The sequence below is a fragment of the Tachysurus vachellii genome, chromosome 9, assembly GCF_030014155.1.
Source record: "Tachysurus vachellii isolate PV-2020 chromosome 9, HZAU_Pvac_v1, whole genome shotgun sequence".
In the NCBI taxonomy this organism is placed as follows: domain Eukaryota; kingdom Metazoa; phylum Chordata; class Actinopteri; order Siluriformes; family Bagridae; genus Tachysurus; species Tachysurus vachellii.
Genome location: NC_083468.1, coordinates 19,910,165 through 19,930,198, shown reverse-complemented (window position 1 = coordinate 19,930,198; position 20,034 = coordinate 19,910,165). Strand labels below are relative to the sequence as shown.

At 38.7% G+C, this 20,034-nt stretch overlaps 1 protein-coding gene across 1 annotated transcript in view; it reads left to right on the top strand.

Annotated features, from left to right (window-relative positions):
* Positions 1–20,034, top strand: part of cdh13 (cadherin 13, H-cadherin (heart)) — a 333,227-nt gene that overhangs the window by 217,829 nt on the left and 95,364 nt on the right. Inside the window, exon 7 of the mRNA XM_060878173.1 lies at positions 6,808–6,986. Within this exon, the coding sequence (XP_060734156.1) occupies positions 6,808–6,986 (179 nt within the window). The remainder of the gene's footprint in view (positions 1–6,807; positions 6,987–20,034) is intronic.

Sequence of the window (20,034 nt, the reverse complement as noted above, 5' to 3'; positions counted from 1 at the left end):
TTTGAAGAAACTTCTAAGTGACAGTTCTGCAACTGTGTGAAAAACAATGTGTCTGATTCTCTCAAAAAGGGAATTTATATCCAGGCTCTCTATTAATCATCTACATTTTGCTGTGTCCAAATTAACGCTTAGTTCATTTAATTGCAAGGAAGCAAGCACACAAATCTCATTAAGGATTCTCTAAAAGTGAGTGTTCTGACCCTGCAAGGTGAAATGAAATGTTTATATGGCTCACTGCTTAAATAGCTTACTGACCACCTCATCTAATCAATATCATCCCCTAAAATTGGGATTAGCAATCTATTGTTGCACTACACCTAGCACCGGTTTAGGTGTATATCAGAAGCTTATGTTGCCACTGCGGCTGGGGAAATTGATGTGAGTTTTCAGATGAAAACCTAGATTTGCTTTTTATAAATATGGAAGTTTGTGACAAGTTTGTGACAAGAAAATTATGTTGATCTATGTGTTTTAGTTCATCTCTCTCTCTCTCTCTCTCTCTCTCTCTCTCTCTCTCTCTCTCTCTCTCTAGCTTCTTCTTTAAGAGGGTTTATAAATCTCAATCACATACATACACCTTCTCCATCATTTTCTCATCCTGCCTTAATCTTAGCCCTGTTCTTTCTTATTACCAAGCCTATCACACAGATGCAGGGCCTCCCTGAGGTGAATGAGATCCGGGAGTCATATTGATTTCCCTAGCTGACTGTAATACATGTACTACATGTGGCACTGGTTGTAGTTCTGAGGTGCTGCTAATGTACAAATCAGACAGTGTAGATAGGAGGCGATTAAGGCACTAGGGCGAGGTGTGTAAATGTGCAGATAATCTTTGCATTAGAAATATTTGATTCACACAAATCTGGAGGCTAATTTAAGCAACTACGTAAGCTTCCTTGGCACAGATCGGAGTAATCTAGCAGGTAAAGCAGTAATCTTTGGTTGGCAATCACTGGGATACAGCTGTAGCTACAGAGAGGTCAGTTAACATTCTAAAATTATCCTCTAAAAGCACATTTGAATCATGAACATTGAACATTTACTCACCGTTAGCATACGCCAGTGATACTCTAGTCAAAAAACAAAAATACTGTTTAAATTAAAGGGGGGCACGGTGGCTTAGTGGTTGGCACGTTCGCCTCACACCTCCAGGGTCAGGGTTTGATTCCCGCCTCCACCTTGTGTGTGTGGAGTTTGCATGTTCTCCCCCTGGAAAATTGTCCCTAGTGTGTGATTGCGTGAGTGAATGAGAGTGTGTGTGTGTGTGCCCTGCGATGGGTTGGCACTCCGTCCAGGGTGTATCCTGCCTTGATGCCCAATGACGCCTGAGATAGGCACAGGCTCCCCGTGACCCGAGATAGTTCGGATAAGCGGTAGAAGATGAATGAATGAATTAATGTTTAAATTAAAAGTAGCTCTCAAGACTAATATATAACAAACTTTCCGACAGGTGTGACCAAGGATAACCGCACACACTGAGCTAAACAAGCAGCAAAATCTACAATTTGCCGACAGCCTAAAGATTACAACCTTGGAAAAGTTGTTTAAAAAACTTTCAGAACAGGGGAATTTTTGTTGCAATAGGTCTAATGTATGTTTAATTTCTTTTCCCAAAAAAGTTGTAACCAGTTTTACCTGTTCCCACATGAACCATTCGCTGTACTGCATAACACGAGTGAACCTTGGTCAGAAAGCACATCTGACCTTTTTTTTTTCTTTTTCAATTTTACTAAAAAAGCTGTCACAATACATTATTCATGATTAACCGCCTTCAGTATTATGGATAGCAGCAGGCAGGAGAACTTTCTATGACAATAAGCTACTCTCGCCAGTAGTGTTCTGGTTGATGCACTGAGTTTAGTATAGTTTTCTCAAAGTTATATAGTGTATATATATGTATATAGCCGTATTAAAACAATAGCAGATCCAAAGCACGAGAAGCCATGGATGTGTGGCCAGCATGGGTGGGCTTCACAGAGCTTCGTGGTCTGCAGTTAATCTACAGCATGTGGTGTTGGACCAAGGCCGGAAAGTTAGTGAAGAACCTCAGCTATCCAAATCAAGTCACGTCAAGAAGATTTTATTGTAATTTCAAGCATATATAGCTGACGCAGTACAAAGTGAGATGAGACATGGTGCTACATAGAACAAAGGCAGAGCTACTTAAAACAACACAGAGCTAAGGACTTAAAGTGAGCTAGTCCTAGCTACATAAAGTGCATCTGTGCAACCTGGTGGAAGCAGTGCAGAACAAAAGACTGGTCAGTGTACACACTGTATATTCTATAGTACATGTGCAAAAATACTGGATTGAACACTTAATATAATAGCAGCAGTTACATGAGGTATTGTAATGAATTGTGTAAAACAGCAGGATCTGGAGTGGCCGCTGCGTGCTACTGACGTGCCGCTATCTTGTTTGTCTAATGGGGTCTTCACTCTGTTGCAAACATAAAGAGAATGAGGAAGAGCTTCTACAGACAGGCCATTCAGACCCTCATCAGGGCAATACCTACAGTAGATAGACCCTCAACTTTTTCTGGTTTAGCCTATTCAACACGTTACCTCTAATGGACATAACTATAGTTGCACACATTGTTACATCTGAACTATTCAGTAGTCATAAAGCAGTAAAGCAGTACTCCACCACTGATCTGCATTTGTATATACACATATTCGTCTATATTCATAGATGAACTTTGATATTTTTACATATCTTTTTTTTTCTTTTCCAGTATAGTTACTTCTTTTTCTATTGTTTTTATTGACATTCTATTCTCAGTATATTTTTATTTATTTTATGATATGGACAGTCAAAAATAATTTCACTATTTCTACTATTCACTATTAATGTATATGGTTGTGTATGTGACAAATATTTATTTGCAAATTTGAATTTGGACACTAGTTAGGTTTCTGAACTACTGAATGGAGGGTGTGGGTTTGAATACCAAGACAATCAAGCTGTTGCTGTTTGTTACTCTTTACCCTCTTAGGACTCTCAACGCTCATCAGCTCATTTCATTTCAGTTCAAGTCATTTTGTACAAAACTGCCTGTTTAAGTGAAGCTTTTCTTCTGTGGTGATACTGTAGTAGCCAAAAGATAGGACAACTTTGTTATTTGACTTACAAATTGAATGTTGACTGAACTATCTATTTGAATTGCAAATTAATTAAATTAAGTCAGATACACAATCATAAACAGTACGACATGTAGTGAAATGTGTTTTTGACTGTGTGTCAAAAATCAAAAGAATCAAAGACTTGAATTAAAATGAATATTGTATTATACAAGGGGGCACGGCGGCTTAGTGGTTAGCATGTTTGCCTCACACCTCCAGGGTTGGGGGTTCGATTCCCGCCTCCGCCTTGTGTGTGTGGAGTTTGCATGTTCTCCCCGTGCCTCGGGGGTTTCCTCCGGGTACTCCGGTTTCCTCCCCCGGTCCAAAGACATGCATGGTAGGTTGAATGGCATCTCTGGAAAATTGTCCGTAGTGTGTGATTGCGTGAGTGAATGAGAGTGTGTGTGTGTGCCCTGCGATGGGTTGGCACTCTGTCCGGGGTGTATCCTGCCTTGATGCACAATGACGCCTGAGATAGGCACAGGCTCCCCGTGACCCGAGGTAGTTCGGATAAGCGGTAGAAAATGAATGAAATGATTGTATTACTGTATACAACATATAGAATGTAGAATATGTTTATGTACAAAAACTATAAATCAATTCTCAAAAGTATTTGACAAACTTTCATACTGAGCTTTTTTTCTTTTCTTTATTTCTTTAACATTATTTCTTTATTTATGCAGTGCACTAATATAAAATGTACACATGTTCCAGGTTTTCATGGAACCTTTTCTATTTCACTGGTTCATAGAGAGAAAGGCTAGTGAGAGAGTGAGAAATCTCTCACCCTGCCAGTTTTCATAGTCTAGATAAGATGGAAAGAGCTGATAATACTGTAATCTAGACTCACAGGTTCATGTCTAGCCATTTGAGGTCATTCCATTATACCTTCCGATGCAGTTAACATTGATTCTGCCTTGGCAATAGGGAGAATATGGAGTTCATAATGGAAGACAATAGCTCCTGAATTGTGCCCAGCTTCAAAATGATTGCCGCATAATTGCAGGTTCATGATTTGCATTCACTTGCTGCCCAGCCCCATTAACCAATTAGCTGTGCTTGTTGATTTATGTGTGTGCTGATGGGACTTGATGGCTTTGTCATGGGCCATACTGACGCGTGCCTCAAAGCACTCTTGATTTTATGAGAGTAACTCTGGAGACAGGTTAATATAACAATAATAATTACATTTATTAACATTTGACTTCTGACAAGGAGCTAATTGGGATTGTCTTGATCATTTGAATAAAAAAACATCAGAAATCAGATTTATTTAGTGCGTTCTTGTATTTGTGGTGAATCGAACTGATACGTGTTTCGGTGTTTGCAAATTGTGCGGATGCAGCAAAAACAGATTCATCTGCTAGGCAGTAAATCGTCCGAACTACTGTATGCAGCAGCGAAGATATACAGTGGGGTTTTCGATAGGTTTCAGACCCAGCTTCTTATTTTTGAGGCAAAACTGGATGAATTCCAGACATGCAATCATGCAGAATTTACACAGTCACAGAATTTAATTGAGCAGCATTTTACTTTGGCTTGAAGGAGATTATTGAAGTGGTTATTTTCATCCCTGAGCCAACCCTGAAAATAATATGTCACTGCCCACGCTATTAAAGTCCACATATATCATCAGCTGTGACTTTTAATGAGCTGTGTTTCCTCAGATACTGCAAAGACCTACAGTATGTTTATTTTGAGAATCTGTAGTGAACTATAATGATAGACATGATCATTACAGATGATACGTGCTGTACACATTCCGGATCTGCCTGGCTTTAGTAGGGAGAGACAGCGAGAGACAGCGAGAGACAACAAGGATGTCTAGAGACTGTTGCGGTTTCTGTTGTAATACCAATTTGTAGGATATTTTTCATTCCTTTTTACTTGACTTATTCATTTCCTTTGATAATTCCAAATGAACAGTGCTTATGTATGAGAGAGTGAGCGAGTGTGCGAGTATTAGATGAAGCGAACGCCTATTTAACTTGATTTGCCTGAACAGTGAAGTGGAACAGCTCAGTGTGGCTGCGGATGTCACCAGAGAGCCCTTGCATGCACCTTGGCATTTGTAATTAATCATTAGAGGTATGCCGCTTTGCTATATGCTAATATCCATCTCTCCTTGAACATCAACCTCTGGAGCAAAGTGCACAGCCTCCCTGCTTCCTAAGCTCTTTTAACCTATTTAACTCAGAAGTATTCTTCATTTTATTTGAACAGGGGTTGTGCATTTCCTGAATCTCCTTGCATTTTATCCACCACAGAATTTATGTAGGACACTAAGCTTAATAAAAGCAAACATTAAACCTTACTGGCTGTGATTGAGCCCATTAACTCTGGGAGGCAGCTATGATTCAGTTCTGGGCCCATGCCCAGTGTGTGGGGTTGGCATCTCAGCTGGCTTCATTTGCAAGCCTTTTAGGCGAGCAGCTCAATGAGGCAAGTGGAAATGAGTTACCTGGCACCTCTGGCTGCAGCTTTCAAATACCAGGCAGGATCAGAACACCCTAGTAACCTATGGACAAGAGAGCACAATTGACCTTGTTTTCTGAGTGAACAGGACAGACTGTCCCCTCTGCCCACCAGTTAAACACTAGGTAATGACTCTGTCACAGCTCTTGTATACAGAAATGGGCGATTAGCATTGTCCTCTAAGCAGATTCCTTTAAGCCAGGAGTTGGAGCTGGAACTGATAAGCCTAACCTTTCATCGGAGTTGGAGCTGGAACTGATAAGCCTAACCTTTCATCGGAGAACCAGAACTGCAATCACACTTATCCAACCAACACAGATTTGTCTCTACCTCCAAGATTTTGGTTCAAAGGTATAATCCGAGGTATAATGAGCTAGATGAGATCAAAGTCCACCCCTGTGGGCCTTTAGTTCTGGGAAGTTGGTTTAATAAGTTCTCATCAGACTACTAAATGTCAAACATTTAGGAAGCTAAGAAAGCTTAAGCAACCAAGGAACCCTAAAGAAACGTGTTTTTTGTTCAGAATTGGAAAGTTTTTGAAAGCATTGTCCTTTAATCAGGTTCCTCTAATCAGGTGGTGGCGCTAGATCTTATAACCCTAACCCCTAACCTGAGAACCAGAACAGCAAAAACATTTATCCATCAAAAACGGATTTGTCTCCAGCTGCAGGATTTTTAATTCAACTCTATGCAGTCATAAGGAGCTAGATGAGATCAAAGTCCAAGATTTCTAGGAAGCTAAGAAAGCCTAAGCACCCAAAAAATCCTTAAGGAAAGAAATTTATTTTTCTAGATAATTGGGAGAAAAATGGATACAACTAAATTGAGAGGAAATCATTTTTAATAAAATGCCAATCATCTTGCAGCCTGCACTTAGGATATGTCAAGAACTGGCAAGGATTTCAGTTCTTCTGGGAGTGGATTTCATTTTTGATGCCTCACAGCATCAGATATGACTACGCTATAAGGACAATAAGTCAATCTATGTCACTCTATTTAGATTTAATTTTCTCTGGACAATTAAATTTTTTGTACAGTTCATATAACACAGCTATATCAGATGCCTCAGCACACTATACACAATTATTTACAGGCCCACTGGGATGTCAACAAAAAAAATAAACATACAATTTTTTTTTTTTATTATTATTATTGGATAAGGATTTATAGAATGGAAGAACAGAATTATAATCCTTTTTTTTCCTCTAGGCACCACGGTGATGACGATGACTGCGTTTGATGCTGATGATCCCAACACTGACAATGCTGTACTGCGCTACATCATTGTGAGACAGTCTCCTGAGAAACCCTCACCGAACATGTTCTATATTGACCCAGAGAGAGGTGACATTGTCACAGTCATCTCACCATCCCTACTCGACAGAGAGGTGCGTGCATCAGTGTTTCTTACAGCAAATTACTGCTTTATTATACAGTGAATTTGAAAGAAAATTCCACCCTGAGAACTGTGACTCTGGTGTCACAGTGGGATGTTGTTAGCACATTTACAATGAGGTTTAATAAGAGCTTTCATACATAAACCACACCAGTCAGCTTTTATTGTTAGCTATGAAAAACAAACATACAAGTGCTTCTTTTCTCTTGTGCATTTCAAAACCATGTTCCATATCATAGTAATTAGAAATCAAAGGTATAAAAAAAGTGAAGCTTTGAGCTCGGGTCTTCACTAGAGAACATTTGAATTTGTGTTAAGTCTATAATGAACTCAGAAATTACGCTGACTTATCAGTTCCTCAGGAGCTCTTGGTTGCTTAACTTCATTCAACTATAAACAGTTAAAGAAAAGACATTATTTACATTTTCTTTATCTACTGTCCAGTGTAATCCAAATGGAGATGGGTTCTCTTCTGAGCCTGGTTCCTCTCAAGGTTTCTTTGTCATATTATCTCATGGAGTTTTTCTTGCCACCATCACCTCTGGCTTGCTCATTATTTCTCAATAGTAATTTAATTTTAACCTAAAAAAACTCAGGTGACAATGAAGATCACATGTCGATTATAAAGCTTACTATGCAAGTGATTCAAGGTGTATTCTTCCAAGGTGTATTCTTCAGAGATGCATTCATATTTTATTAGTGGATAAACTAGCTATTGGTATCCTCACAGTGCATTTGCATATGATTAAGATTCCACCTTGTTCCTGTTGTTATCCCTTATGTTATCTGCTTGTTTGATAGTTTCTGAGTCTGGGATTAATTGCTTGTGGGTTCTGAACGTGGGTGTGGAGACAGGAGTAGGCGTGTCTGAAACGCCGATGCCTCTCTGTCTTGTGGGATGTCGGAGTTAGTGAAGTTAGTAGGAAAATGCTAATGAGGGACATGGAGCGGTGTTTCCTGCATCTCTTCAGCAGAGCGAGACAACGGCATGATTGCTTTTTCAGCAGGGTGACGAATGCAGGAACATCAATTCGGCCCGCTGCTGGAGGAGGAATATTAGCTGTTGTCAGACACTTAGAGCGTGGTTTAATTGAGGTTATACACACTTAGCCACCAGTATCGGCCGTGTCCGACAAGAGCGACTGAAAACCCGTCAGCCGGAACGGGGTACTCACATGACATAAATTTCAATGCAGCTATACGTGTGCTTGTGTGTATGATCTATTGTAAGGTAACATTGCATAATGCTGCCTTTTATATTCATTTTATTTATATATTTTTTTTATATATATATTTATTTTACTGCTCTGCAATTCAGGATAGTTTTATAGCTTTGAGTCTTATTCAGTTTCCTCTTTAGATCTCCTAATATCCTGCCTTAGTCCCATGAACTCTATTTCTGTTTCAGTCATGCTCAGGGGTGTAACATGTGGCAGTTGTTGCACGCCACATTCAAGGTGACATCCTTAAAAGTTTAACTTGAGAAGGTGTGATCATGTCGAAATCTTCAGAGACTTTAGAGTGCAAATTAAATAACAGGTGTTGTTTGGATATTCTTGCCAACATTGAAGTATTTCCTTCACAAGCAACTTGGATACATAGAGACCAATTAACGTGCTTGACCTTCATAAACACAAGACATGGCAGCTTGTGTGTGTGTTTTTTAAAAAGCATGACCATGTGATTTGATTTGATTCCACACCAATTTGGGTTTTGTAGGAAAAGTTGAGCCGCGTTGAACTTTTTCAAGGTATCTAATCCCCTTCACACTTCGAGACGTGCTGCAGCGCTCCAGTTTAAATCTGTTTCTGTTCTGCTTTGTTTTTTGCTTTTGTTTTGATTCATGTCTTGTCTCTGCCCCTGTTTCATCATTGCCTGTTTCCCTTGTGTGTCTTGATTAATCACACCCCTGTTTTCTAGTTTAGCTCCTGATTTGTGCACCTGTTTAAACCCTTATGTATGTCTCAGTGTTTGCGAATTAAACATTCTAGGTGTTTGTGCCCTCCGTACAATTTTTTATTTAGCCAATCGACCAACCTATATCTGTTCTGACCAGTTTTCTGCTTTTCTGATTAGCTTTTTGCCACGTTTTGGTCTTCAGCCTGTTTTGATCTGACTTTCTATAGATAAAAGCTAATCTGCACCTGTGTCCTGTGTCCCTGCCTGTGTCTCTCATACATTTTTTATTTTTTTTTTTTACGAACATTTAAATTAGTGGAAAGCTGTCATTTCTGCTATAAGATGCCGGTCAGAATGTAGAGTCTGTACGGGTACGTTGATATCCGTCATAGAGGAGAAGAGACTGGGAAGTGTGGTGCGTGTGTGTTATGCGTGTTAGTCATGACAGTATGCATGAGCGATGGTGTGTTTGACATGTGTTTAAACCCTCTGGTAACATATACAGTATATGCTGTAGAAGATTTTCAGCAGATGTGATTAATTGAGTAGAAAGCTCTTCTGATGATACTGAGTAGAAGTATTTCCACTATACGCTATAAGAGTAGCTTCCTCTATCTCTAAATCAGTTCTGTTCTGTGCTTAAGCTAGTTCTTATAGCTTATGAATATACACTTTGTTGACCAGTTCTTGGTGACATTACTCCTATAGTCAGATTTCTCAACACAAAGATTCAAGTAATTTTTAATTCTCCACACCAAGCATCTTATAAGGCTCTGTCAATATCTTATGTTTGGACTAGACAAAGATAGCAGACTGTCTACAGTTTCTTACAGAAATTCCATTACTTCAGTTGAATTATACAAAGGAAAAAAATGCTAAGGCAATCTCACTGAGGTGATAAGTGTCTTTGATATGTAATTGATTTGATTCGCAGCTTGGAAAGCATGATGAGTTTACAGACAGCTCACACTGTTATAGTTTATTTCAGGAATAATCTTTGTAATATGCGTTCTGAACTGTCGTAGAGAAAATCTATGTCTGCCAGAGAGAAGTTCAAAAAGAGCTTAAAAATGTTGTTTATCCTCATTTGGTACATGGTTAAAAAAAAAAAACAGGTTAGTATGATTTAAGAAACTATTACGTACAATTTACCTTAAATGATTATGTTTCGTAACAAATTGTTATTGATGGTTATATTAACTTTATTTAAACAGGGTTCTACTTACTGGATTGAATGATGTAGAGTGAACGATTCATGTAGGATTAATTACATTGTGAAATCTCATGAGCTTCTCATGAGCTTGGAACTGGTGGGAATTATAAGTATAGTGTTAAATTTAGACAGTTAAAACATGCATGGTTGAATAGTGTAGTGGTAATGAGTCTGCTGCAAAGCACTGTGTCTGTTGCACTTTCTGGGTTTAATTCACAGCTCAGGTGTGAGCTCAGTGTTTGGAAAGTACGTGATCAAATGATGTTCAGTGCTCAAAAACAAAGGTAATGCTAGTTATTGGAAGTATGCATTTAAATGAATTACATTTTTAAGCTATTTGTCAATGCGTCTGTGACATTTTAATTTGGTTTACTGGATCATTTTAAAGAATTGGCGAAAGGCTATAGAACTTATAAGTAAGGAATAAAATATTGGGACGTGCTGATATAGGAAAAGGATCAAAAGTGGGCTGAAGTGACGGGATCACAGCGGAGAGCCACAACTGACATTCATAATGCACTAATATCTGCACATCCTATAGGGTTTTATTTTTCATATATCTTAGCAATTTGCCAACAGTTCAATTAAAACTGTTTTAATTAACCAGAATATTACAGTTCATATTTTCTGTCAATTTATAATTTAATGCTGGGCTACGTTTAATGTTTAATTTTTGTTACAACCCATCATTTGATTATTTTGCCTAAACGTATCCTGTTCTATTCCTCTTATACCACAACATTTTGTCATATATTACAGTTATCTTAATGAGACACCGCTCTATTCTGTAACATTTATTATAACATATACAGGCCATAGTGTGGCTCGTGTCAGTCTATGTCAGTCAAATCTTATTGCCATTCATATTACAGAGGCATTTAACAGCTGATCACTCACTAGCTTCTCCTTTTCTTCCCTCTTAAAGAAACATTAAGACAACAAATGCAGCTTATTTTGTTTTTGTCAGAGCTTTAACTCTGACTTTACCCCTGTTACAAATTGCTGACAATGGAGACTACTTACAAAAAAAAGGTCTCCTAACAGAAAACTTTACCATATCAGGGATTACACTAATCCCTGTGCACGTGGTTACTATAGTAATAATAACATTAGAATGAGCTCATTCACAAGTTCATTTTGTTTTGGAAATACTGTTAAAGCCTATGTACATTTAAATAGAACTGAGTGTCTGTTTTAACTCAGAAAGACATACAAAACAGTGGCATTATTTGTCACTGTACTCTCAGTGGTATATTTCATACCATAGTTACCTTGTGTAGAACCCCTTCCCCACCTTTTTTTTCCTGGCCTAAGCTCTGTTCGGTGGATTTCTGGGTGGTTTTGCTATTATGTCTCAAGATTATATTTTACTGTCCTTCGATGGCCCTGCAATACTGTCATGCTTGAAGGAATCAGGGGCAGATTTGGTACAATAATCCCAAATGGGGATTTGGTACAATAATCCCAATTACAAGTAACTGGACAATATAGTAAATAATATGAGATAAATAAAAGTAAGTGTGTCAGTCGTGTAAACAAATACTCACAAACAATACATTTGCTAACGTAAATTAGGTACTACTGTATATAATGTTTTTTTTTTTCAACTTAAACACACAAAAGATCCACCTAACTATAATCACATTAGAATGGTAAACACTCAAATTTATGTAACACTGTATACCTTTTAGATGCTAAGCATAACTGCACAATATGAAATAAATAGTATTACCACTACTAATAGTGGGCCCACACACTCATACACACCTCATTTACACCCACAGTTTCAGGCCTGGATCATGTTTTGGGTGCGTAGGGGCCTCTTCACTGAACCAAGCCAATTGAAATTGCTAAATGTATATCTGGTAGCAGATCTGATCTCTCCGAAACTTCCAGAAACTACAAGCACTCCCAAGGCTTATAAAAGGCATCAGAGCTCGCCTCTTTCCATGTGTCACAAAGACCAGTGAATGTTCCAACACGTCATTAATGTTCGCAGTGAAACCTCCAGGTTCACCATGGGCTGCAAGTCACAAGTAATTCACACCCAAAACTTTCATGGCTTCATTTTTTTTTCCAGGGGAGACTTGGATCAAACTGACCCCTAAAGATTCTACTGAAATAACATGAATACTTTTAGGTGAAAATTAAACTATTATAAGTTGTTATTGATCTGTTCTGTTATTCAGCACTGTCAAACTTCTCCCACGTGCATGCACTAACAAGGGTTACACTTGTATATGTGTGTATTTATCAGAGAAAATATAAATGCAGAATGGTTTTGATTTCTAAAGGCTGAACCTTATGTATCATCACCGGGAGAAACATAGGTACCTTTGTTCTTTTTCCAAAGAGTCTTGTTATTGCAATAATAATCGTGCTCACTTTTCTGTGGTTCATTATCACTTCATACATGATTTATTCATGAGCTCACATACTGTAGCTGTAAGTCTTTACAAAAGCTGTTCAGGAGATAGTCGCAGTAAGCAAGTGTGTTTCTGCCAATCAGTAGGTGACTGTGAGGCATGCTGGGTAGTTTCACACTGCTAACGCTTTGACTATGGTCACTTTTATGATTTGCGGCCGTTATATTTTAAGGTGCTTCTAAGCGACTGTGTCATTTTTTGCTCCGGTCTGCATGTTAATAGTAAGAGATATTTCTGTTTAATACACTAATATATAGCTTAGAGTTCAGTGTGAGATCTTTATGAGGCAGAATGGATTTATTAGTGAGAGTCACTTGGATCTGTGCTCTTTAGAGTGGAGATTGCTAATGCTTGAGTAGAGCCAAAGCATTCTGTGCCTTTCATAGAACACAACAGATGTAAAAGCTAAATGGATACAGAAAATCCCCTGCAGGATGGGGTATGGAGGTCTGGCACCAGGTTTCCCATTCAGGAACTACACAACAGCACTGTGGGAGCTACAAGAGGGAGTCTAAAAGTGTTACAGTACAGGGGTTCATTTTCATGTTTAACATCCTTCAGAGAAAATCTTGTGCGTTCTTTGGTGCTGTTTGCCGTTCCAAAAGATTCTGCTGCCAACAGGAAACAGGATTTGTGCACCAGAATGGATCAACAAACAACTGTGTCTTTTGTTCCTATATACAGCATGATTTCTATGCTAATTCCCAGAGATATTTATGTTTAATAAATATAAGACCAATATGTTGCTTAGAGTTCAGCATGAGGTCTGTACGAGACAGACTGGATTTATTACTGAGAGTCGCTTGGATTTCTGCTCTTTAGTGTAGTCTTCTAATGCACTGAGCCAAAGCATTCAGCCCTTTGAGTGTGTATGAACAAGACCCAGACTAAAAGGGTGATAGTATATTGGTAGCAAATTCTGCAGTGAAAATCTTGTGTGTTTCCTTTTGTGCATCTTGCCATTTCAAAGCGGCAGCTACAATCAGGAAATACTTAAAAACAGGATTTCTGTACCTGACACCATGCAGAATGCTTTACTAATTAGCTGCCAATTACTTTAGTTAATTCAGTTTCTGCACCTGCTTTGAAGCACCTGCTGTTATGTCAATAGTAATACATGCTATATGAGATGTTCTGCTCATTCTGCCAGTAACACATGAATACTTGGTGATCATATTCAAGTTATATGTTTAATTAAAAGTAACTGAAAAGCCTCTTCTTCACATTGCTCTTACACACACTGGCCCCCAATCCCCTTTTCTGTCTCTCGCACACACACACACACACACACACACACACACACACACACACACACACACACACAAGACATCCAATTAATCATGGGTCATAGCATAGTGATTTCACTCCCAGCAGCTTCATTCAGCCAGATCCCAAACAGTCATTCAGATGATAGCCCCTGCCTCTCGGCTGCACTCGCACACCAAATGGGCTTTTCAAACATGCTTTCTGGGCTTGCGCCTAATCTGATCTCCCCTCCACGTAATTGAATGTCAGTCGCCATATAAAGATTCTTTCCAGTCTTCAATTAGTGGCTCATTGTGGGTGTCAGGATGGCTAGACAAAACAGACAGCAAAATATTTACTCCTGCAGGTGGGGCCGGAGTTATTATAGCATTTCATCTATATGCAAATAGATTGAAAGCATGAGGGACCCTAGCATCACTTGATAACATTGCATTATTGTATTATTTGGTGGCACTTCACTGTATAAAGTATATAAATTCCCATTCATTCAGCCATTATCATGTAGAGATGGAGCTTCAGTTGGCTGCAAAATAGACTTGTAAGTGGAGTTGAGCACTGCTTCAGGCTCATGAAGTTGCCTTGAGTAGAGCTGCTCTATGCATTTGCATTCACTCGTCTTTTTTCTGGTACGTTGTTAACTTTTGCTGTTAATCTTTTTTTTATTATGTTTATTTAACCTCTCGTAAGACGTTATGGTTAATTAAGTTATTTGGGTAATTTTGTCTGATTGTCTGTCTGTCTGTCCGTCTACAGTACCCTCCAGTACCCTCCTTCATAATAATAAACATAAAGTATACAGTATGCATATATTTAGTGATATAGAATATATACACAATGTGTTATTATTATTATTATTATTATTATTATTATTATTATTATTATTATTATTTACTTATTTATTTATTTAATACAAAATGTTCTTTAATTTTTTTACGTCCCAAATGACAATGAATATTTGATAGTTTCTTCTGAGAACAACAACTGCACTGAATCCCATCTACTGTCTGACTTCAAGATGGCTCTTGGACATTTATTTATGAGAAGAACATTTTAAACATGAACAGTTTCTTCTAAAGCCAGACTACAGATTCCAGACTGAAGTAGACTTTATTATTTATAGTAGAATTTATAAGTTTACTTGAGTGTACGTTTTGGGTTATACTATTGATGTAATCTCTCTCTATGGCTAATACTTAACCAGCAGGTTAAAATATCAGAGTATTTATCAAATTTAAAATTTAGAAAGATTTCTCTATCTATCTATCTATCTATCTATCTATCTATCTATCTATCTATCTATCTATCTATCTATCTATCTATCTATCTATCTATCTATCTATCTATCTATCTATCCATCCATCCATCCAAAAACTGCATTAAGAAGCACTGAATCACCAGCAGCAGAATCTGCCTGTCTGTCAGTCTGTAATGAACAGTAGTCCCTGAGCTGGTATTATTAGTATGTAGCTCTGGGTTTGCAGCTGGTGAAAAGGTCACTCCTCATACAGTACAAAAGATTAGCCTACTTGACTAATGAGTCTGAATAGTCCGAGGCACATTTTTACAGTGTTACCTCAGTGTGTTAGCTCTGTTAGTGGTTCTCCACTCCCATTTCAGACACATCCTATGCTGTGGAGTTTCAGGTTTTCCCTACTGTCAACATATCTGACACCTAATTATCAAGCGCTTCATGAGTTGGATCAGGTGTCGGGGTAAGAAACTGTGCAAGGCCATTAGTTCCAAGGAATGAAGAAGTTTGAAGTGTTCTTTAAGGACACTTTTTTTCATTTTCTTCCCAATTTGGTCATTTTCCAGTTCCTACCCACCAGCCAGCTCTCCCCTATCACATCACAGCTACCAATTGGGGAGGGAAGCCTGTGAAGCCTGCAAATAACAGTTTTTTTTCTAACTGCTGTTGATGCTTCATCACAGGGCAATGTAAAACACTTTGGGGGACAGCTTTATCTATCCTCTTATGCATGCACTTCACTGTCACTGTGACACAGGGATGTGGTAGCCTAGTGGTTAAGGTGTTGGGCTACTATTCGGAAGGTTGTGAGTTTGATTCCTATGTCCACCAAGCTGCCACTGCTGGCGCCCTGAGCAAGGCCCTTAACCCTCAGTTGCTCAGTTGTATAAAAATGTAAGTCGCTCTAGATAAGGGCATCTGTTAAATGCTGTAAATGTAACTGACAGGGGTGGGAGTATATGGCAGTCATCCCACCCAGATAACAAGGCCAAGTTTGCTCTCTCAATATCCTGGTCATTGGTGGCTGTGACATCTGTGTGATTCCAAATCTGCGTTTCTCCAACAAATGCATTTCTGTTACACCACTGTGGAGCATCTTTCCATAGTTAAGGGAGTATAGCAAATATCCATACAACTATCCAACTGTAAAGTGTTGACTCAAAAGAGCCTTTAAGGGTATAAGACATGCACTAAAACATCACATGGCTTGTTTTACAAATGAGGTTGTGAGAGAAAATTTTGCTTGAATTATTTATTTTAAAAAAGGAATATATTGAATATTATTCTAACTATAACAACAGATTTTGTTAGCAACCATTCTGAGCATAATTTTCTCGAAAAAAAATTAATGACTGACTCACTAGAACAGTCAAGAAAGCTGAATAGTTACTGTACTGTATGTTACATTCTGTTTTATTTACCCCAAGAAGTTTAAAAACCCCTTGGTCTCGATTATGTCATCCATCTACAGCTAAATGTTTAGGGCTAAGTGAACTTTGATTGTAGACTGAGTGCAGATGAACTGAGATATACTGTAGCATATGTAATATGCAGTTCACTTAATTTAGCTTCTTGGTTTTTGAAGTCTGTTCGTCATCCCCAATTTACACTAGAGAATGTCGGAGTGTGTAGTAGCAGTCTGACGGCCATGTCGACTGGAGTGAGTGTGGCAGACAGAGTCCATCTCCAGACAGTGATGAGAAAAAGCATTCCCTCTTCATCCTGGCTTTCTCTCTTACTTTTCCCTACCCTTTCTCCTCTATCACGCCTCTGTCCACTTGCATTAGCAAGGAAATGAGATTCCACTAATTAATTAGATCTCTGAGTGCTAAAGATGAGGATTACATTCCAATGAAGGTTAGGAGTGTCAGTCATGTGTTTTTTTTCTTTCCATGCTGCAAATTCCTGGAGATAAATTGATCCCCATGGGCAAGGTGGGTAGAAAAAAAAGGGGCAAGTCGTTAATCTTTCTCTGTTATTAATTGAGTCTTGCAGAGCCACTCGGTCAACGAAGGTGTAAAACATCAGAGAGAAAGAAAATGAAGAAGGAATGCTGTCCAATTTGAAGAGAGGAAGATGGATGCCCTGAAACAAACTGGAGACAGAAATGTGGGGGGGAAAAGGGACTGATTTCAGGGCATTTTTAAATACATACAGTAAACGTGAACGATGCTTGAAGCTCATTTAAATATACTTATAATTTCTTTAATAAATGTGTAAAATCATTAGAAAATTATAAGTTCAATGCTATTGACCTTATGGAAAATCTACAAAACGATACTGCAGTTCATAATTATAACATGAATATTTTCCATTTTGCATGCCAACTGACTGAAATATTAATTTCAGATGTTAATCAAGCTCTGGAAAACATTTTATTCGCACTTGATAAACTGTGCACAATATCAGTGTGCCAACAATAATTATGCTGTAAAGCATAATCTTAGCTGCTGCTCAAACAAAGTGGCACGCGGATATTAAATTGCGGTTGCATTACGGCTAATCTAAACATTCAGTGATGTATGCAGGCATTAATATAAGGAAATTAATATGACATTGCACTATTGCACTTGCAAGGACTTGGCAGAAACTCTGAAAGTTTAAATGATAGAACAGCTTTTTTTTTTTTTGCTGGTAAAGTGCTGCGAGCAATCTCACTGCAGTCTGTCTAGTGAACGCTGTGATATAACGAGAGTTTTTAGCATTTATATGATACAGGCAGGTAAGTGTGCACGGCAAAATCTCTTGTGAAGTCTCTTTAGTTGTTCGTTAAGAAAAATGACCCCAATTACCACATGTTCTGCCAATCTGAGAGGAAATGAAAGGCGGGAGCGCTATAAATTTCTCTGTATCCCGGTCTGGGCAATAAAATTGCATTTGCGCTTTATTGGTGCTGTAAAGCAAGGCTATGTGCGAATAGTGAGGAATAAAACGTGTGCATGAGGAGGAGGGGGCAATGGAGCAAACTGAAGCAAGGAGATAGTGAGGTACAAACAGAGTTTAATGTGAATGATTCTTTCATGTGTAGAAGATTCTGGGGTTCATTGGATTGAATGGATCTTGGAAGAACTTCTTAACACAGTTTGCTCATTAGTTCTGCTTAGTTCACACGCATGAAGTGCCTCCTCTAACCTTGACTCTGTCGCCACTTCATGCTGTGTTTTGTGGCCTCGCATTGGTGGGTAGGAATCGGAAGATTCGATCCTTGTGCCTGTGTGGGCTGAGATAAGAAAGAGGTCAGTGCTCTTCACATAGCGGACATGCAGGATGGATGATGGGTAATGAAGTGAGCGATGAGCCTCCTCTTTCTTTTTCCCGATCTGGGTGTTCCAGGATCCTCAGGTAGAGAGTGAGAGACAGATGGACGGAGACACAGAAGGATCCTTCTTGTTTCATTTATCAGCCTGACAGGAATGACATATTGGAAAGTCTAGTAGGGATTGAATTAGGACCGATCATTATGATTAGGTCACACGGGTGACACTAGACTAAATAATATAGCAACGATGAGGCAAAAAGGCTCGTGAAGTTTATAACCTAAGACACTTATTCAAAATTTTTTTGCGAAGTTTCACCTCCTTCCAGGATGGATTTAATACGCCTTCTGTATTACACTCGTGTGTCAGTGAGCATTTATTCATTCAGTGTTAAAACTGCAGGACGTTTTAATCTGTCGCAGTGAATTAAACGCTTTGGGTGCTTAAACACATGGAGCATTTAGTGTGTATAAATCCACCACATTTGGAGCTATCCATGAAGACAAACACACCCATTTCAACCAAATCTGTTCTGAGACCATGTGAGTGAGGTGAGATCAGTCCGGTTTTGAGTGAATTCAAGCACACTTCATGTTCTCGGAGAGAGTGATATGATGAAGCGGCAAAGGCCAGGGCTGTAGTGCTGCAGAAATACAAGTTGCTCTGGATATGGATAAAGCATTTCACTGCATGTCGTACCCTGGATGTATGTGTATGTGACAAATAAAATTTGATTTGATTTGATTTTGATTTGATTTGGATATTTAGCATTTGGCTATTAACTAAATGAATAAAGAACAAAACAAAATGCTGGATGTGACCCACACAACATTTAGAGAGTAGATATTTCTAAAATTATCGAATCATTCTTCATCATTCACTTAGTTCTCTCTCTCTCTCTCTCTCTCTCTCTCTCTCTCTCTCTCTCTCTCTCTCTCTCTCTCTCTCTCTATCTCTCTCTCTCTCTCTGATTTGTATTAAATGCACTAACAGCTTTTAATAATCCTTACTCCTAAAATAATCATGATACTGAACATGTCTGTCCTTCACTCTTGGTGCGATGACATTTCTATATTTGTCGACTATGTGTGCTTTTTACTCTGCAAAAGCAAGAGAAGAAATCGATAGCTATCTTGTATGAGTATGAAGTATCTTTTGTAAGCATGAAAAAACTGACTCAGAATAAGCGGAAAGCAGACTACAAGTCCTCCCTGAAAGAGAAATCTTTTAATCTGAAAGAGAAATCTTTTGCAGCTTGCTAAAAACTTGGTATAAATTCGGAGGGAAAATAGATTTGCACCTTAGTTTAGTCTTATTTTCAGACTGCTGAAGATGTCAGAGACTGGTGTATATTTTGTGAGGTATGTTTTAGTTACATCAAAAAAAGAAAAAAGTGTGTGTGTGCGCAGGTGTGCATGTTCTGTGTGTGTGTGTGTGTGTGTGCGTGCACAGGTGTGTCTGTTGTGTGTGTGCACAGGTGTGTATTTTGTGTGTGCGTGCGCAGGTGTGTCTGTTGTGTGTGTGTGCGCACAGGTGTGTATTTTGTGTGTGTGTGTGTGTGTGTGTGTGTGTGCAGGTGTGCATGTTGTGTGTGTCTGTGTGTGTTTGTGTGTGTGTGTGAGTGTGTGTGTGTGTGTGCGCAGGTGTGCATGTTGTGTGTGTCTGTGTGTGTGTGTGTGTGTGCGTGCGCAGGTGTGTCTGTTGTGTGTGTGTGTGCACAGGTGTGTATT